General features: G+C 34.0%; 3 protein-coding genes across 5 annotated transcripts; all 3 read left to right on the forward strand.

The window, feature by feature from the left end:
• Positions 1–749: 749 nt before the first annotated feature.
• On the forward strand, positions 750–8,382 carry LOC123214182. Of its 3 annotated transcripts, none has more exons than XM_044633943.1 (13): positions 750–1,221; positions 1,409–1,556; positions 2,182–2,336; positions 2,904–3,086; positions 3,450–3,525; positions 4,043–4,120; positions 4,659–4,744; positions 5,519–5,592; positions 5,928–5,973; positions 6,559–6,668; positions 7,313–7,487; positions 7,730–7,849; positions 8,012–8,199. In XM_044633943.1, the coding sequence occupies exons 1-12, from the start codon at positions 952–954 to the stop codon at positions 7,820–7,822; spliced, it is 1,494 nt and encodes a 497-aa protein (XP_044489878.1). In that variant the 5' UTR covers positions 750–951; the 3' UTR covers positions 7,823–7,849; positions 8,012–8,199. The 3 variants fall into 3 exon arrangements, with proteins under 3 accessions (XP_044489878.1, XP_044489879.1, XP_044489877.1); XM_044633944.1 differs by having other exon boundaries at positions 8,057–8,197; XM_044633942.1 differs by lacking the exon at positions 7,730–7,849 and having other exon boundaries at positions 8,057–8,382.
• Positions 8,383–10,427: 2,045 nt separating this feature from the next.
• LOC123213593 (glycosyltransferase BC10-like) lies at positions 10,428–12,796 on the forward strand. The gene is made up of 2 exons (XM_044633067.1): positions 10,428–10,862; positions 12,152–12,796. Exons 1-2 carry the CDS (start codon positions 10,428–10,430, stop codon positions 12,794–12,796), a joined length of 1,080 nt encoding a protein of 359 aa, XP_044489002.1.
• Positions 12,797–17,624: 4,828 nt separating this feature from the next.
• Positions 17,625–20,323, forward strand: LOC123214185 (glycosyltransferase BC10-like). The gene is made up of 2 exons (XM_044633950.1): positions 17,625–18,637; positions 19,423–20,323. The coding sequence occupies exons 1-2, from the start codon at positions 18,068–18,070 to the stop codon at positions 20,062–20,064; spliced, it is 1,212 nt and encodes a 403-aa protein (XP_044489885.1). The 5' UTR covers positions 17,625–18,067; the 3' UTR covers positions 20,065–20,323.
• The last annotated feature ends 621 nt before the right edge of the window (positions 20,324–20,944 follow it).

A 20,944-nucleotide genomic window follows, 5' to 3' on the forward strand; every position in this document is an offset into this window, starting at 1 on the left:
TCTTAAAATAATCAAATCCCAAAAATTAAATGTTGAAATTATATAACCTAAAACTATATAAACCAAAATAAAAAACTTATACTTTCTGATAAAGGATTCAATTCTTGTATATTACGCATAGGATCATAACAATTTAAAAAAATATATCTGGAACTGACTGTGAATACGAAAAAGAATTCAACTGAAAGTTGCATGCTTTACGGTGAAGTAGACTTGGCTTGCTTAATGCAAGAAGCACTCTTACTACCAAATTTAGATGGCTTCACTTTGAAATCTTAGATCATTTCATTTCTAAGGACCAAGACTTCACTTTTAATGGTTCGTTTTGTATCCAGTTTTTAGTATTTAATTACCTATTAAAATGATATGTTATTTTTTGATTGACTGTGTATATATATAATAACATGCTAAAAATTTGTTAAATCCCATTAGGCCTTATAAATGTAAATTAGGGTAGATTCGAAACAAATTTAGGATTGATTTGAGCTTCGATCAAATTCATAATACTTAACCTAAGTTTTAATTGACTCAAATTAGTACAGTGTCACTAAATCATTGTCAATCACGTAAACAAGATAGTTGAAAAGGTAAATAGTGTCAAGAATAGGTAAATAAGCGTGCTAAGTTGGAGATCCACTAGTTTCAAGTTGATGGGCCTTTAAAGTCGGTCCACAATCACTTGATGACCGGCCCAGACCAGCTGACCCAATCATTAACTACCTAACTCGACCGTCTCAGGCCACACGACTGACTACCTAACTCAACTGTCAACTACTCCCAGTACCGGATTTTAAAACCGCCATTAAACCCGCCACAATTACCGTTATTATTACCACTGGGCCACTTCAATTCAAACTCGAATCTTCAGACAACAGATCCCGACAAAACTTCACTTGTCTGCGAACCCAATAAACCCTAGAGTTCCTTCGAAATTTAAATCCAATTTCTTCAATGACTACTTCCACTTACAATCTTGCTTTGATTCTCAAAACCCCGTTAAACGACGCCGAATTTGTTCTCCTGAAGCAAACCCCACCTCCGAAATTCAATGAAGAAGAGTACGATTCGTACGTGGATTCTGATCTTTGGGACTTGCCGTTTACGAAATTGAACCCTGTAGGAGAAGAAAACTCTGAATCCTCAATTGCCATTCAAGGTTTAGAGTCGAGTTCAGAGAAAGTCAATTTGAGTAAATTTGATGTTGAATCAGCACTTATCCAGGTAAATTGTGGATTTAGAACGCTTTTTTGGGACAATTTTAGGAGTACATGTGTAGCTGTTTTTGGGGTTTTGATATTATGACTTTGATCATTTAAAGACTACTAATTGTGGTGATGGGCATGTTTTGTTCTTGATCAGTTTAAGCTATGAAATTACGATGATTTTTTTTGGTTTTGGTTCTGAATAGGTGCTTGGGAAAGTGGGGTTTGGGATGAGAGATGGGAGAGAATGGAGACTGTGGAAGTGTGTGGAGGAAGCTGAGTTTGGACCGGGATTACCGGTTCATACTGTATACATTATTGGCACATTGGCAGATGGAAACGTATATTTGCAAGGTTTGCATTTACTTATTTAAAAATTTGGGTTTATAGGTAATAGAACATTTAAACTTTAATACAAATTTGTGCAATAATTGGTATGTGGCTATGTGGAAGAGATCAACAATAACAAAGCTCATTTCACTCCCATATTTTACCCCCTAAAATAGATAAAATGGTTAAAGTTTATTTTGTTTAATTGACTTAAAATATTTTACAACTATGTCAATTAAGCGATATGACATAATCTATCTTGGTTTTTGGTGTTAATGTTGATTTTATTGCCAGAAAGTTTAATGATGACTGGATTTGTCTATCGTATTTTCAGCGAATCTGGCCTAGGATCATACTTATTTTGTCTATTGAAATTTCGGCAAATCAGGCCTAGAATCATACTTATCAGATCTTAAATAGGGCATATGAAAAATGTTGGGACAGAATCAACTTTACAACGTTAAGGGCTCTGATTTCAGAAACTTGAGAGGCTGGGCCAGTATATGTCAATGCTGAATGTAGGGAATGTCTTTATTGGGTCCTTTGCTTCAACAAGTTGAGAGACTGGAAAGTGTAAATGATTATAATTATACTATTATTTTACTACATCTGATTTATATGATGATGGAAATGTTTAATTTTCATGCAGAAGGATGTAAATGGATGTCATCTCAAAGTTGTCTGGATTTTCTGTTGGAGGTGAAACCAAGTAGTGATCGGGTGGGACCTCTGGTTGTTGTTGGTCTTTTGAATGACTTGTTACAATCTAAAGAGTGGAGAGTCCCCCCAAACCTGCAATACCAGGTGATCCAAAGCACTATACTGAGCAAAATCATTGATATATTGTCAATTTTAAGTAATAATGGTAGGATGCATAGATGAAGGCAGGTAAGCCAAAAAAATATCTTTGAAGAGTTACTAAATTAATTGTGTACAGTTTCTTGAGATATTCTTAATTTATTTGATTGCTTTTTAATTTTTGATACCTTTGACCTTAATCCTGACTTGTCAATGGAAACCCCTAGAATACCATATTGAACAAAAAAAAAAAAAAAAAAAAAAAAGAAAAGGATTTTTTTGAGCTACAAACTGTTAACTGTGCTATCTGCTTTTTTGTTTTTCATTGTTATTAGAAATCTGTTCATGCAGTTGTCCAACCCTATAAGTTGATGAGTAATACTATGTGTACAAACAAATATATGTCATTATGTGATTTCATGGTTGAAAATTAAAGATAAAATGATACTTAATCACATGGTGACACATCGCTATTTGTGCACATAGTTTTATTGTAATTTGATTATTCCAATGTTTTTTGCATGCATTATTTCCATACGTATATGCATAATGAATGTGAATTCTTATTTTCAGGAGTACCCTCCTGGTGTTATCCTTGTACCCATGAAAAGCAGGACAAAAGGTCCTTTTCACACAACAAACTTGATTGTATTTGCACCTGAAAGTGTTTCGGATGACCTTGGGGACTCTAGATTTGTTGCTTATGGAGAGGCATTGATAGTTGATCCTGGATGTCGTCATGAATACCATGAGGAGGTATGAAAGGAAAACAAAAGTTGTATCACTAACTTTCTTTCAGATTAGCATATGGAGGCATTACCTTGTTGTAACAGCTTTGCTTGGTTTGACCATTTAATAACATTCCTTGAGAAGAAAAAAAGTGTATCACCAACTTTGAGCTTCACTTTACTGGGAGACATTTTTTCTTTGAGAGGACTAACAAATGTGGGAAATAATGTAAAGTTAACTGCAGTGAGGAAATATATGGAAAATAAAAGAGATAATTTGAGGTTGCATTATTATAATATTCTTTAGACTGCAAACGGGGGCTTTTATATATATTATCATGGCATCAAGATTTCTGAACTGAAATTGATAAATTATTATTTGCTTGACCAGCTCTTGAAAGTCATTTCTTCTTTGCCCAGAAAGTTAATTGTCTTTGTTACCCATCATCACCGAGATCATGTTGATGGTAAGAATATATAGAGGTGTATATATTTATTATCATTCATTCTGGGATTGTCCTTTGTTTTCTCTTTGTATTTGTCCAATATTTGGTGAGTGCTTAGTTATTTATTTATTGTGCTTATGAATTTATACTGATAAGAAACGTTATCAGGTTGTGAATCTTTGATAACTCTGAAATGGATATGGCTTGTAGTTTAAAATGATTTTAAGGTGTATGTGCTAAATGCTAAGTAAACTAGGTGTCCACAAAGTATCATAAACCTGGATAGAGAAAAAATTTATATACATGTTTGCAGTGAGTAATCATCCCTCAAATAAACATTCCAACCCAAAACCGTTTTCAATTGCAATGAATGAAGAAAAGAGAATTATATGTTACATTTCGCTGTCTGTACTATCATCATTACCCTTGAGCTAGTAGACTATGAGATGCATATCTGCTTCTTAAGTTTCTTTTTGGGCTTTCTACTTTTAATAGGGTCTACTGCATATAATCTTGATTTTTTTGGGTATTGTTTCAGGTCTCTCTGTTATCCAAAAATGCAATCCTGATGCTACTTTATTAGCCCATGAAAAGACCATGCGCCGCATAAAAAAAGGTTATAATTGTCATAAATGAAGATAAGTTTGCATTTAATTTTTGAAATTATACTGTCTTATGACTAGTTATTTGGTAGTAAAGCATGTTTGAGGCATGATTGTAATTCTCACATGGTAGTCTTTGAGAAAATTGGGTAATTATCCATGCCTACGAACAATGGTGCCGGGAAAAAAATAGGTGTGCCTAAGTAGGATTACGTCTGAGCATCTCTTTTATGCAATAATAACACAAAGGATTTGGCCTATTTTTATATACTATTGTATCAGAGATGTGCAGGTAACCTTCTCAGATTGTATTAGCAAATAAGCTGATTTAGTTCATGATTTACATACTGACCTTTTCAGCTAAAAGTTTGTGCAGGATTTACTATTTTATCTTTATTTGGTTTTGCATATAAACATTAATATTTAGGTTTATGTCCATGAGTCAGTGACAAGGGAAACATAACAGAAATCAGCTTCAGTTTGAAAGACAGATATTTTTTCATCAACCTTGTTAAGTTCATGAAACTTTTAACTGAAGTTATATGATGACAGATGACTGGTCTCTTGGCTACACATCAGTTTCTGGAGGCGAAGACATTTGTGTTGGTGGTCAGAGATTGACTGTTGTTTTTTCTCCGGTATTTCTCATTTCACAAATTTCCTCCTTTTGAAAGGATTATTATGCTAAAGGAATTGTAATTATATTGTGAAATCCAACGTAAGATCAGTCTGATGAGCTTATGCTGAATCATCTTGTATCATGTTTTTTAACTAGCATATAAGGCCAGTGATGATGTGTAGGGTAATTTATAATATGATTGAGAAAATGATTAAGATTTAGCATTGGCTTGATAGTGATGCTTAGTGGGCAAGTGAAAAATTTTAGAAAAAAGATATACTTGAAATTAGCAAAGAATTTTAGTTCTTGAACTGACTTAAACCCAGCTCTATCTTTTCTGGGATTTGGAGAATATATGATTGTTGGTCCTCAAAATGTGGAAAGGTTCAGATTGAGTTGATTACTGTTAAAACCCAGAAATGAAATGCCATTCCCTACATGTCACCATCCATGGAGGGGTATAGAGATGACTGCATGATCATATTGTATGTCATTAAGACGTCCATTCAGGCACTGCCTTTTGAATTAAATGCCATGAACTTTTTCTAAGAGATTTTAGTAACAGTATTGCTTCTAATGTGCATGACATCTTGCCATGCTTATTGTCATTGCTTTAGCTAGAACTTCTTAAAGCATATTGGCAAGCTAAACTCGATTGGGTTGGGGAACATATGAAATGTTGCAGCATTTAGTTATTGTTTTCTCTTCCATGTTATTTGATTAATTGCGTACTGTATATAGTAAGTAGACTTGCAATATGTGACCCTGAAATGATAATTTCTTCTTAATTCAGGGGCATACTGATGGTCATGTGGCACTGCTTCATGCCAGTACTCACTCATTGATTGTTGGTGATCATTGTGTGGGGTAAGATTCTTTAGCTATCATGTCTTATTAATGGCATCCTAATTCATGATTTGATTTAGAAAACACAAGGTTCAACTATCACTTGTAGGAATCTTCAATCAAGAGAGACCTGAATGGGCTGCTTATGATTCTATAGAATTTTACGCATATTTACAAGAACAGGAATCCAAAATAGAGTGAAGCTAAAAGATGGTGCATTTATGTATATCTATGTGAACCAAGGAAAAAATTACAGCTGAACACAATTTAAATTTTTCATCAATTTGTGTTTTGTTCTTAGTTTTTCATTTTCTCTTCTGGTAACTCTTATGCTGATGCATCTGTTCTTATTTCAGTCAGGGAAGTGCAGTATTGGACATCACTTCTGGTGGAAACATGACCGTGAGTAGATATAGACTGACTCTTACAGTTTTTTGTGGTGCAAAATTTCAATTTTTTTGTTTCTTTTTGCTATGAAGTTCAGCTAAAGATGTGCCTTTCACAGTTGAATTTTAGTAAAACTTATGGTCTTGATTTGAAAGTACTGACAATGCATCAATTAAATTGATCTAGCACTCCTGTGACTGATTGACTGATTGCAGCCTCCATTTCTTCCTCAGAGTCACTGGAAGAATTTAGAATTAAGGGGAGAAATTCTGATTCTTCATATATGTTGGTTGCTGGGCATGCTCATCTGAACTCTTAATGCTTAATATATTTTTGTAGATGTAAAAATTATTGATCTTTCACATATTTGCACAATCTAGTTAATTGGACGGCACGTGGAGAAGCATGAGTAATAGTGTTAAATGAGGCATATAAACTATCAGATTGGCTTATATATGAATACCTTCATTTGGCTTCTCTTCTCTCTTTCCCCCTCATATATTCTCCCATCCCCTCCTTTTCTTGAGTCCATCGTTAATTGTAACAGTGATTGTTGTGTTTTTTACTTTCTAACATTTTGAAGGTTCGGCATACTTGCAGGAATACTTCCACTCAACTTACAAATTTTTGGATCTTTCTCCACATGCTTTAATCCCCATGCATGGAAGAGTCAACTTGTGGCCAAAGCACATGCTCTGTGGATATCTCAAGTACTGACCAAAAATCATTTTTTCCTTAAAATAACAGTGTTATTGCCCAATGGGTCAGATATTTGGTTGATCTTGTGAAGGGATATCTTGTTTCATGGAATCTATTATAGAGCCATGTCAATTATTTTCTTTGCATTAGGGTTGGATTCAAATTAAGTCAAACTCAAACATGAACTGGCTCCAGTGTGACTTGAATCCCAAATGGCCAGCTCAAATTTGAGTTTGTTCAAAGTGACAAAAGATATCATCAAAAGTTGTTTGCTGGATGAATAGTGTTACTGCTGAGATGAATAGTATCGCTAGTGGAATAAACAATATTGCTGAGGGAGATTCGGTTTAAACTTGAGTCAAGCTACCGAACTAAAGCTCTAGCTCGAATTGAGCTGAACACCAATTGGAGCCAAGTTGGCTCAGCGCAAATCTAACCCTACTTTTCATTTAGAAGTTAGAACTTGTGGAACTCTTTGTCATGTCTTTTGTGTAAATTTTCAAGCTCAAGGAAAAAGGTGATCATTTCTTTTGTTTGTGGCTGAGTGAATTACTGGGGTTTGTGGTCAGGTTCACGGACAACTTAATCCTCCAGGATCAGGGATTTGTACATGATAATCAATTAAATTCTAATATGACATCCCTTTTTTTTTCAGGAACCGAAGAAGTAGAGAAGCATCCATCCTGAAAGCCATAGAAAGTGGAGCAGAAACATTATTTGACATAGTATCAGAGGTATATGCTGAGGTTGATCAAAGTTTCTGGGTTCCTGCTGGTTCAAATGTTAGGCTTCATGTGGATCATCTTGCCCAGCAAAACAAGTTACCAAAGGTAAATTTTGCCCACATTTCATATCAGAATTGTGACATGGCTACATGTAGATGCACATCGTTCATGCATGTTGAGAGTTCTCGTTTCCTGTAACTTGAAATAACATGAATTGTCCTTAACTTGAAATATCGATGTTTGAACAAATTCAAAGTGTTCTGCAAGCATAGAAATCTAAATTACATTCATGCACAAAAGTGTACATATTGATTAGTCAAGTTCCTACCTTCTATGAGAATGTGCAGGGATTCTCTTTAGAATTTTTCAATGGCAGTTTGGTTGAATTCGTGGACAAGTGCGGGAAGTATGAACCAAATGAAGAAACTGGCACTCGGTAGCCTACCCACCTGATATTTTTAACTTAGGTTGGACCACTTTACATGTTTTCACCATAAGCTATATAGTTTTCATTTTATTTTACTTCCACCTTCAAATTAATCTCTCTACTGAAGCCTGAAAGTTGTTTGTTATGTTGGCTGTTGTTAAGTTCTGGCTTCACTGATTACTTGATGTTGCATTCTTTATAGGAATTTTCGATTCGAAATTTCAAAAAAAGATTGTGTTCTTTATAGGAATTTTCGGTTCAGAAGTTTCAAAAGACATGTCGACTCCGATTCATTGTCAGGTGGGGGCTAGCATACCTTGGTAGCCGGATTCGGTTAAAGCACCAGAAGCTAAGCATGTCCAAATTACTAATTGCTGGGGCTGTGGCTGGATTTGCTGTTTTTAACTCTCTGAAAAACAAGCTCATTTCCAAGTAAAGTCCGTTTCAAATTCTATGAAAATGACACACATCAAAATACATATATTCAAGTGAACATTGAACTATCAAAGTATTGTATTTACGCATGTTTGCCAAAAAGTGGAATCTATTCTGCCTAAGCAAAGTTTTGTTTTATATTTTTCATGAGATAACAACATAAAAGGTATTGAATTGTTGTATTTTTTTAATTAAGAGGTCAAATTTTACTCTTTTTTATTAAAATGATTAATTTTTTTATTAAAAAGATCAAATTTTAACCATATCTTAAAAAGGGTTATAATCTAATAGCGACAAAAATTGATGATGGGTTTTTGTTTTAGGGAAAAAGACTATTTTCCACCCATTTTTTAAGGTAATTCTTAAACCTATATCTACGGAAGATCAAAAATTCATTTTTTCACCTATAGGTAAACTTCTGTTAATTTTTTCTGTTAAAGGGAGGGGTAAAATAGTTATTTTACTGTTTATATTAAAAAGTTATAAAGTTTATTACTTTTCATCCCCCTTAAGTTTTAAAAACTAATATTTCATTTTTACCAAAATTTTTAAAGTTTGAAAGGTAACATTTTCACCCTCAAACTTAGGGTTTCCATATTTTTCAAAACACAGTCGCCTCCCATAACTTTCAAAAATAGTAGTTTCACCTCAATTTTTCAACTTCATCTTCTGACGTTGTCACCGGCCTCCTCTTTTTCCTGATGTGACGACGGTGGTGTGATGAAGAGATCTTCATCTCTTCGTCGCATGGTGCGACGAAGAGACGAAGATCTCTTAGTCGCTCCACCCAGACGACGAAGGATGACGCTTCGTCGTCCTTTGTCGCTCATCATGTCGTCTAGACACAACGACGAATCGTCTTTCATTTGTTTTTCTATCGTCCAGATCTGAGCGACGAAGGGTCATCCTTCGTTGTCCTTTGTAGTCAAAGATGAGAGATCGGTGGAATGCATCGGCCGTCAGTGGTATGCATCGGTCGTCGGTGGTGGTTGGAGAAGGAAGTAAACTTTAAGGGTGAAATCTAAACTTTTCAAATTTTGAGGTGAGTTGAGGTGTTAGTTTTTAAAATCTGGAGAGGAAAATGGTGAAATTTTAAAGTTTTAAGGTTTATAATTAAAATGACGATTTTACCTCTGTCCCTAACTGAAAATTTGGACGACAGTTTAGTTATGGGTGAGAAAAAAGGTTTTTGATCTTCTGTGGGTATAAGTTTGAGAATGACCTAAAAAATGGGTGGGAAATAGTGCTTTTCCCTTTGTTTTAAATTCAGAAATGATGACTTGAATCATTTTTTCATTTATGTGGACAATTTTAGCACTGATTTTGACAATTGCAACTCACAAAAACCCTAAATTAATCCCTTTTCTCTAATTTGTTTTTCGCAAATGTCCCAAAACTCATCCATAATATACAGAAAATACAGTAAAACCCAACAGGAATCAATTTTTTGTTTTGTTTTTCAATACATAATAGAGAATGTGTAAGAAAAACCTAATGCACAATGTCCATCTCAGCACACAAATTATCCACATCATTACATAATATATCCATATCAAATACTTAAAAGATTTTAACAAAAAAGTCACATTATTTTTATTTAATATTATTGAAAGTTTGTTCATTTTAATAGAAAAATATTATAAATAGATTCTTTTCCCTTCAATAAATTTAGGCGTGGTACCTACATTATTGCTTTTTTTCTTTTTTTAAATCTCAGCAGGGCATTTTGAACCCACATCAAAGGATTGATGAAGCGCAAGGCCAACTCATGGGGCAACAGGCAACAGAACACTTTACAAGATGCCGTGCCTCATTGACTGCTAAATTTTTGCCACTTAACACATGAAATTTGCAGTGTTTTAAAATGAACATACGAACCCTGTAACGTCAAATCAAGAATAGTTAATAATTCACACTTTGGATCACAATTCTGGCACTTTGCATGCGTTCTTGCTTTATTCAAAACGTTTTAAGCCATACCCGTTTCCATTTATAAGCAGCCATTGATTAATTAATACTGTAAATTTACATGAACCGAAGAGCTTGATACAAGAAAGAAACCATTAAAGATGAAGACATGTAAAACAATTTTCTCTCTGAAAGAATTATCTGTACGTGGCTTTCATCTCACAGCCACAATCTTAATTTGCTTCTCCATTGCCTATTTCGTTGTGTTCTTGGCAATGTACACAAATGAACACGTTAGAAAGTTCTTACTCCCAGAGGAAATCTATTATTTCCCTCAGTTTCTTCCATGCAGCGCTTCTGTTTCTTCATCATCATCATCTTCTTCTTCTTCTTCCCTTTTCTCAAATTCTGGTGTAAGCTTGAGTTTGACAGAGTGGATGGCTCCCAGGGAGCTATGGCATTCAATGAGTGATGATGAGCTGATGTGGCGTGCCTCCAAGGTGCCACATGTTGTGGAGTATCCGTACAATGGGGTTCCAAAGGTGGCTTTCTTATTCTTGAGCAAAGGAGGATTGCCATTGGCACCTCTTTGGGAGAAGTTCTTTAAGGGATATCAGGGCCTATACTCAGTCTACCTACATACATCGCCAGAATTCAATCAAGAAGCACCACCATCCTCTGTGTTTTACAAGCGCAGAATACCTAGCAAGGTCAAATTAATCTTGTCAATATACGGTTTAGTGTTGGGTTGTCCTATATCAGTCGGAAAATGAGCTAAGTGTTAGTATATAAGTGTAAGAGCCCAGTTGCACCAACTCCATCTGAGTCCACTAGAATGACTGGATGATGTGAAACTTCAACTAGTGGTTCGTAGCTTCTTTGAATGGCTAATTGTGAGGAGTGTTGAATTGATCCTCAAGGTGTGAAGAGAATGTTGTTGGGTTGTCTTACATCAATTCACGTCAATCGATCTCGTAGCTTCTTCATATAGTTGACTATGAGGAGTGTCAAACCACTCTCCCTATGTGTTAGGGGGATGTTGTTCAGTTGTTCCACGATTCACATTAACCGATCTACAGCTCCTCTAGATGGTTGGTTGCGAGGAGTATTGAACAAATCTTTTGATGTGTAAGGGGAATGTTGTAACATCCTTGGTCTGATAACTTGACACACTATTAAGATATTATCCATTTTAGACACACAATCTATCATGGGTTTGTTGTTAAGTTTTATAATCTAAAAAGTGTTTTAACAATTTAAAGAGTTTATAGACTATTTTAACTAGTTTTAATTTAACATTCCCGAGTGATGTAAGATGCACACACAAACTCAATAGCTTTCCTGTATTTTACTAGTGTGAGATTTGTTTAAAAGTGTAACAAATGTTGTTAGGTTATCCCACATTGGCTCACATCAACCGATCTTGTAGCTTCTTTGTAAGGATGGCTATGAAAAGTGTCAAACTAGTCCCCCTATGTGTGAGAGGGATGTTGTTGACTTGTCTCACATTGGTTCACATCAATCGATCCTATAGCTCCTCCAGATGGCTAGTTGTGAGGAGTGTCAGACCGATCCCCCGATGTGCGAGGGGAATGTTGTTGTGTTGTCTCATATCAATTCACATCAACCGGTCTTATAGCTCCTTCAAATGGCTAACTATGATGAGTGTTGAATTGGTCCCCTATATATGAGGTGATTTTTTTGGGTTATCCCATATCACATGAGAGAGAAAGTTGTTGTTGTTCACGAGAGTAACTAGTTGTAGTGAAGCTCCAACCAGTGACTCATCGTAGCTCCTCCAGATGGTTGATTGAATCCTCCCATGTGTGAGACGATGTTGTTTGATAGTCTCACCTTTGGAACTAGTTTTTTTAATAGAAGATACTGATACACCAAAATACAAAAATCAGTAAAACTTTGTCGCATGAAAATCTGTCGAATTCTGTCTTCTAGTATTTTACTGATGCCATCTTTTTGTTTGATAATTCTGTTGTTACAGCCTGCAGAATGGGGAAGATCAACCATGATTGATGCAGAGAGACGCCTTTTGGCCAATGCTTTACTAGACTTCTCCAATGAAAGATTTGTTCTGTTATCCGAAGCCTGCATTCCTCTATTCAACTTCACTACAATCTACAACTACCTCGTCAACTCTACCCAAAGTTTCCAAGGCTCATTTGATGACCCCAGCAAAGTTGGCCGAGGACGGTACAACAAGCTAATGCATCCAACGGTTTTGCTTTCTGACTGGCGCAAGGGCTCGCAATGGTTTGAAATTCATCGGAAAGTTGCCGTCAAAATAGTTTCCGATAGCACATACTATCCTGTTTTCAGAGACCATTGCAAGCCCCCATGTTACTCGGATGAGCACTATTTTGTAACACTAGTGACAAAAATTTGTCCGGAGTTGAACTCAAACAGGAGCGTTACTTGGGTTGATTGGTCCAGAGGGGGCTCGCACCCTGCAACATTTGTGAAAAATGAAGTTTCAGAAACGTTTCTGAATCAGATCAGGCATGGATTTAACTGTACTTACAATGGTTTCTTGACAACTGTGTGCTTCCTTTTTGCCAGAAAGTTTCATCCGAATACTCTCCAACCATTGCTCAGGATTTCTCCTGTTTTACTTGGATTTGATCCTTAATTAGCCAGCAGTTCAAGTTTTGTTTAGTAAGCCAATTAAAAAAATTTGACTATGATTTTTATATGATATTGATGTGATATTAGATATTAACTTATTTTTATATGATAAAATATAAGTTTGGTTTCTTTTCAGAAAAAAAAAAAGAAAAAAGAAAAATGAGTCCATTTATTAGAAAGTACAAGAAGTTGGCGTTGATATCTCGGTTTGCCAAAAAATAATCCTGATGTAAAATGTGAATAATATGATTTGGCCATGGGTCATTTAAATAAAATTAAGTCCTAACTAATGTATCACAATTGGCAATTTACATTTATCAACATTATTATTGGGCTGTCTATTTTACTTTAAATTAAGCTCTGATGAAACCTTTTGTAATGGAAAGAGATTGGCATCCAAAAGGTCTGAATCACTTGTGCATGTAATTTAATAATAATGAATGGAAGATAAAATTGGAAGGTTAAGAGGGAGCTTGTGGGTGGTGTTGTGTCCTCTTCTTAAAACTTTGAGTTGTTATTGATGAAATTGATATGTATTGGTTAAATTATATGAATGGATTTGAGCTAAATTGAGTTCAAACAAAGATCAACTTAGGCTCAGCTTTAATCCAGAATGGTTAGCTTGACATCGAGTTTAATTTGAATTTCAAATGGTTATCTCAAGATTGAGTTCAGTTCATTCAAATTATTAAAAAAGAATAATCATTAGAATTCAGGAGAATCTCTAAAGAAGAAGATAAATCGTTAGAGAACAAATACAAAAATTATCAGTAAAAAAAAAAGAAAAAGAAAATTCATCGATGAAGAAAACAACACAGGATTGTTGATAAAACGAGTTCCAACATGACAATATTGATAAGGCGAAAGGGTGAGCTGAGCCAAACAATTATATAAACTCGAGTTAGCTTAGATCAAATTTCGGCTTAGTTAATTTAACTGATTAATTTATGAACATGAATTATCTTTTTCAACAAAACTTACACAAGTACACATACAACTGCATATATATCTATAAGGATAGTGATACCTTGAGGCTAAAAAAGCTTGACTTTAGAGGGCACAACCCACAAATTTGTGAGCCATGCTAGAGCCTATAGGAAGGCTCTCGAGTCAGCCCGTCAAGTTTTAAAAAGGCCAAGGAGCTATTCTCACCTAAGTTTAAGTGTGTTCTCAAAATCACACTAATGAAGCTTGAAAAACTTAAAATCCCACCTATAACGTTATTATTGTTAAAATTCTCAATTAAAAGGAGGGGTAAAATTATTATTTTATTAATAATACTAAAAAATATAAAATTTATTAACTTTTCCCTTCTAAGTTTTAAAAACTAACAACGTCGTCCCTAATTAAAGTTTTCTAACTTTGAAAAATCACATTTTCCCCCCAAATGTTTTCTTCACCTCTCTAACCACTACCTCTAGTGCTGAAGACTTCCACTTTCTACCGTAAGCCGTTGGTCGATGAACGTGGACAAATCTAGAATGGATCTCTTCGTCGGAGATGAAGAGATTGGTGAGATATGGGGGAAGAGATCCAGATCTCTTCATTTCGTCGACGAAGAGACGATGAAGCGTCTAGATCTCCTCATCGACGAAGAGATCTGGAATCTCTTCCTTCTTTGCTGCAAATCTCTTCGTCGATGAACAAGCTTTGTCATCATCCTTTCCAGATCATCGAAGAAAGTGGCAGAAGGGGAAGAAAAAAATTCAAAAGTTTTGGGGGGGGGGAATGTAATTTTTTAAAGTTTAAAAACTTTTAGAGTGGTGAAATGTTAGTTTTTAAAATTTAGGAGAGAAAAATGTAATAAATTTTATATTTTTTTAATATTATTAATAAAATAACGATTTTACCCTTATATTTAATTAAAAATTTTAACTTCAGTTGATCAGTAGGTGAAATTTCGAATTTTTTAAACCCTATGAATATAATTTTAAAATAACATCTAAACTTGGGTGGAAAATAGTCCTCTGGCCTTTTAAAAAATTATAAAAAATTTAAAAAACAAAAAAAAATATAAAAAATAATAATTTTGACAGATTAATCTGTCATAAAACCTATGGAGACGTTATCTAGAAGATTCTGGACCACGCCTTAGACCTTGATGTTGAGTCTAGGGTTATAACACGGCGCAGCACGCGGCACAGCTGTTTCAAGAATTAATTAGATGAACGTCATCTAAAAAATGTGGAAAATCGATCATATATATATATATATAAATATATATATATTCTCTTTCAAGAATTGATTAAGGTTAATAATAATTCTCAGATTGAATTACCAAGACGTCAGTGCATGTATGTATGTATGCATGCATTCGATGCGTAATCATTTGTTTAATTAAATTTAATTAATCTAAAACTCTACTTGAATGTGTGACCTTCGTTTGAGCTTCTAATTTTTAACTCATGGAATATTCATGAACTACTTTGTTGGACTTTTCTAGACGGCCTTGTCGTGAGGGATAGGATATTCTTGCAAATGAAAATCAAAAACAAAGTTTTAAAATGACTGCTTCCTAACTTAATCGATGTCGATTGCACTTATAACGTTAATATCATATAATAAATTCTTATAAGGAATTGTCAGTTCGGTGAACTTATGAATATATGATTCAATTTAAATAAAATATTAATAAATTTTTTAATAATTTTAAATTCTGTATTTTAGTTTGAGTCAACCAAGCTTGTATGTAAGGGTAGAATAAAAAACGAAGTTTTAAAATGGCTAATTCGTAAGTTGATTGATATCGATTGCACTTATAATGTTAATATAATATAATATAATTTAAAATTCTTATAAATTTCTAAAATAAATTCATCCAAATAATAATATAATGTAGATGGGTTTTTAATTAAGCTTAAACTTGAGAATTGTCAGTATGATGAACTTATGAATAATATTAATAAACTTTTTAATAGTTTTAAATTTTGTATTTTTGTTTCTAAAATTTTATTTATTTGTACTTTAAATAGCAAAAATATTTAATAAATATATAAATTATGATATTGAAATATAAAATTTAAAAATTATATAGTTAAAATATAATTTATTAAGTTGAGTTTGAGTAAACTAAACTTGTATGTAGGGGCAGAGTCAAGGTGGTTAAAGAGGGTCATCTAACCTTTTTACGTTAGAAAATTTTGTAATACCCATTTAGTTTTGAAACATTATTAGTTTAGTATATTTAAAATATCAAAATAATTCTTCAAATTTCATACTAATTTTTCTTAGATTTCATCATTTCTTAATTAACCTTTTGTATTTTTATTGTAATTCAATTTTGAACTTCTTATTATATCTTTGAGTTTATCACTGTTTGTATAGTGTTTAAACTTAAACCAAGATTTTACGAGGAGCTCAAGCTCCTCTTAAGGCAATCAAGGCAAACTTAAACTAACCAATACTTGGTTAAGTTTAGTTCGATTATGCCCTTATTTATACCAAGTCAATCTCAGATGAACCAAAGTCTAATAATTAAAACAGGTTTAGCCATTTAATGACCAAAATTTCAATCGGTTTTCTGGACAGACCGGCCGTTATTGACTTGGGTTCTAAAACAATGTTGCAATGATCTAAACCCACCCGAGGGTTTTGAAAATTCGCACACGCGTACGACTCTTCTTTGGATTTGAATGGTTTTCAAGAGCTGGCGTCCACATTGGTGGGAAGAATGTTTGTTCAACAAAATTCGAGGTCAAGAACCCAAATAGGAACAGCGATATTTCACATTACTTTGACATTTAATTTTTAATCATATGTTAAATATTATAAATGTATAATTTATGATAAATATCTGGGGCTAATAAAGAATCAAAAAGGTTATTTTTTAATGTAAACCGTGCATGCTGGTTTGTGATTGTCAACACCTTTCTAAAATAAAGATTGTCAGAGTTAATTATGATAGATTTGTGTGAAATTAAGTTTAAATAAAAATCAATTTAAACTTGATTAGAATTCGAAATGATAAGCTTGACTCGCATAATAAACAATGACATTACAGAGATAACAACGAAATCATTAGAGAAAGAGTAGAAAAATTGCCAAAAAAGAAGTTAAAAAAGAAGAAGAGTCTCGGTAAAAAATTGTCGATAAGCTTTTGAACTTGAGTTAAACAATTAAATATAACTTCAATTTGAGTTTAGTTTGTTTGGGCCAAATATTTATTCAAATCCGAATCTAATTTGACTCAAATCGACTAGTAGAAATGATTTTGAAATTTATGTTTCATATATATTTTTTCTTTAGTCATTCTCTTCTTCGAACATCCTATTTTTATTTATAATATAGTTTTAAAAAATATTTATCCATTCTTTATAATAATAAAAAGAATAACACACTTAACTGATTAAAATAAACGTTAAAATAATATTCAATTAACAGAACTACGACCTCACAGTATGTGATAAATATTCTTTACTTAGATGAATTTAATTGAACTTCTAACAACTACAAAAGTTTACATGTTAACATTAGCATGATAATTTGACTGGATCAACCTACAATTAAACAAAGTTAAATATTAAATATCAGCCTAATCTGGATTGACCATTAAGTATTGATTATAAAAATCTTACCCACGTTTTACAACACTTAAAATACCAGTTATAGGAACTCCCTTTTTTTAATATAAAATAAAGTGAAAAAACAAAATACAAAACTCCAATTCATCTTACAACATTCTCACTATATTAAAAAATAAAATAAAAATGTTGTTTTCACGGGCCATAAAATACAATAATACAAACCCTAATCATGGACACCCCACATGAAATTCTTAAATAAAGTGGACAAATGTCAGAAGGTAAAGCGTATAAAATTAGTTGTAAGATAGAAGTCATCGTCTACTTGGTGCCTGATCTAGAAAGCCATCTTCTGTTAAGCCGCCTCTTTCGGGTCAGATCTTTCAAGCCCTTGTCAGCCAGATATAGGATCCTTCTTCTACTTTTCCCAACTTTCCTGACATAAATCCATGCATATTTTCGCTTATATTCCTTTATTCATTTTTTTTCATTAATGGGTTTTGTAATGGAAATCAAACTGTGTTATAAATCTGTTAGGTGTGTAGTTGTCAGCTGACATCTCTTGTCACCAAAGAAAAGAAGTGTTCATCTTCTCCTCCTTTTCACGTATAGAATCATTTTTTTTTTTTCAGTTTTTTTTCCAAGCTTTTCTTCAGAATAAATATACACTTTCTCTTCTTTCTGAGCATTTTATTGCGGGAAAAAACTTTATCCCTTGAAACCCTCTTCTGAAAGTCCAAAACTTTGTGTCCAGAATGATGAAGAACGTTCCACAGAGCTCATTTACAAAGCTGTTCAATGCCCAGTTGCATATTCTCAATCTTCTTTCATTTTTTCTATTCTTTGGCTGTGGGTTAATTCTTGGAATCATTCTAAGTTTTTCTCTTCAAGATTTTTCGTTTAATCTTCATATCACACAATTCTCTCAGCTTTCTTCTTCTCCTCCGCCGTCTTTGGGCTTGGAAAGTGTTTCCAGTAGTGGTGGTGATGGTGGTGGTGATGATGGTGGTGATGCTGGTTTCAGTCGTGTGGGGCTGAGAGAATACTTGAAGCCACCAAACATAACACATGACATGGAAGATGAGGAGCTTTTATGGAGAGCTTCAATGAGTCCTAAGATTCAGGAGTATCCATTTGAAAGAGTTCCCAAGGTTGCATTTTTGTTCTTGGCTAGAGGCCCCGTGTTATTGGCTCCATTGTGGGAAAAATTCTTCAAAGGGTATGAAGATTTGTATTCGATTTATGTACATTCAAGTCCATCTTTCAATGAATCAGAAGGAGAGCCTCCAGGTTCTGTGTTTCACGGCCGAAGAATTCCCAGCAAGGTCAGTTTTTTAATTGATTACATCCTTTTTCTTTTTAATTTTCCGTAGCAATCTTGTAATAGATGTGGACAAAATTAAATTATTGGTATAGTTTTGAAAGGTGTGTCAAAGGCTTAAATTTCACCAAAGATATGGAACCCATGCGATGTGTACTTCCCATTTCCTGATTGTAATTGCGCATTCAAACCCACGTGAGACTTCTGATGGAATTCCCTTAATCAAACTTTTAGCATTTAAAACTTGCAAATAGTAGATCTGTAAGACCCTGTTGAGAATACCGCATTAGTTGAAAATTAAATTGGATTTGAGTATATAAGTACAGGAAAAGTCTCAATTAGTTTCACACAGGGATACCAGTCCCATCTCCAAAAACCCAGATAACTAGTTTTTGAGGTAAGAGAGATTCAGATTGACTAGCTTTTTGAGTTGGAAAATTAAGTTAGACGTGAATATATATATATATATATATATATATATATATATATATATATAATGTGGGAGAAAGTCTAATCAAGGTACCAGTCCCATCTCAAGAAGCCCATTGACTAGCTTTCAGAGTCAAAGAAACCGAAAACACTTTTGAAACTATGGATGACAGCTCCTTACAGAATGCTTTAGACTCACGTTTGTTGGCAAATTCCATGTTCTGATTACTCCTAAATTAAGGCAATAAAATACATTTAATCAAGCTTTCTTTAATAATTTTTCCTTTGCCTTTGGCTTCCAATCAATTTTCTCAATTGTCGGCTGATTATGACTTTTAACTCAATTTCTCAATTATGCAGAAAGTTGGATGGGGAGATGTGAACATGGTTGAGGCAGAGCGTCGGCTGCTAGCCAATGCCCTTCTGGATCTCTCAAACGAACGCTTTGTTCTTCTCTCAGAATCCTGCATTCCTCTCTTCAACTTCACCACCATCTACTCTCACCTCATCAACTCCTCTCAAAACTTCGTCGAGCTCTATGATTTAGAGGGCCCTGTCGGCCGTGGCCGATACAGTCCGAAAATGGGTCCCCAGATCTCCATTGATCAATGGAGAAAAGGTTCACAGTGGTTCCAAATTGACAGGGATCTTGCCATTGAAATAATCTCAGACAAAACGTATTTTCCTCTGTTTCGGAATTACTGCAATGGAAACTGCTATGCGGATGAACATTATTTGCCAACTTTTGTTTACATGAAATTTGGGGAGAAGAATGCCAATAGAACTTTAACTTGGGTTGATTGGACTTATGGCGGCCCTCATCCCAGAAGATTTATCAGAACAGGAGTCACAGTTGAGTTTTTGAACGGTCTGAGAAGTGGATACAATTGTGAATACAACGGAAATTCCACCAACATTTGTTACTTGTTTGCAAGGAAGTTCTTGCCTAACACTTTGGACAGACTGCTCAGATATGCACCAAAAGTTCTGCACATCGGCTAACATAGAAGAAAATTCATCACTCTTTTATTTACTTTGTAAAGATTTTTCCTTCAAAGTTTAAACATAGTTGTTAATTCGGTCGATATAAATTACATCGATTGTATAACTTTTAATATAGTTTGTTGTCTCTGGATGGAATTGTTGGTTATCGGACACTCATAAATGTACACCCTCGAAGAAGTCTTTGTGTTGTGAATAGTATAGAATCTAATCGATTTCGTAATAAATTTTCATTACGAGATTATCAGAGCTTTTACAAGAGGCATTGTGAAGCACTCCCATGGATGTGAGGTATTTATAATGTTTTGCTTCCGCAATTATTTTGGAAATTATCCTAATGGAATCAAGAATTGTTCAAAGGAAATGGTTTGAATAATGGATGGGGGGAGCTTTGGGCCATGTCTCCTACCATGTTGTTTTAAATAGATCTGCAGGGCAGCCCCACCATACAGCTAGAGAAGAATTGTCTGATAAAAGTTGTTTTTAATGCGATGCAGTGTTCTAAATTTACCCCACAAACATAATCTGCATATCAGATTGTAGCTTTCAATCTTCTCTTGATTTGAAAATTCAAGTTGGTAAGATTTCAATATCAGAAGAACAGGATTAATGACACAGTTCTGTTTGGTGATGTTTAGTTTAGCGTTAGTTTCCATGAATGACAAAGCAATTAACTCTAGAACCCTAATTAGCAGTGAATAAGAATTGAATCAAATCTGAAGAAAAGTTTTGAGTTCAATTTGAATCTAAAACAGTTAGTTTGAATTTAATTCAATCGAACTAGTGAACAACAATATTGCAAAAGAAGACTAAATGAAGAAAAATTATCAAATAAGAAAAAAATTTCTAATGAGACAGATTTTAGCACTAGTGTTAATCA

Source organism: Mangifera indica, chromosome 4 (assembly GCF_011075055.1).
Source record: "Mangifera indica cultivar Alphonso chromosome 4, CATAS_Mindica_2.1, whole genome shotgun sequence".
Classification (NCBI taxonomy): Eukaryota; Viridiplantae; Streptophyta; class Magnoliopsida; order Sapindales; family Anacardiaceae; genus Mangifera; species Mangifera indica.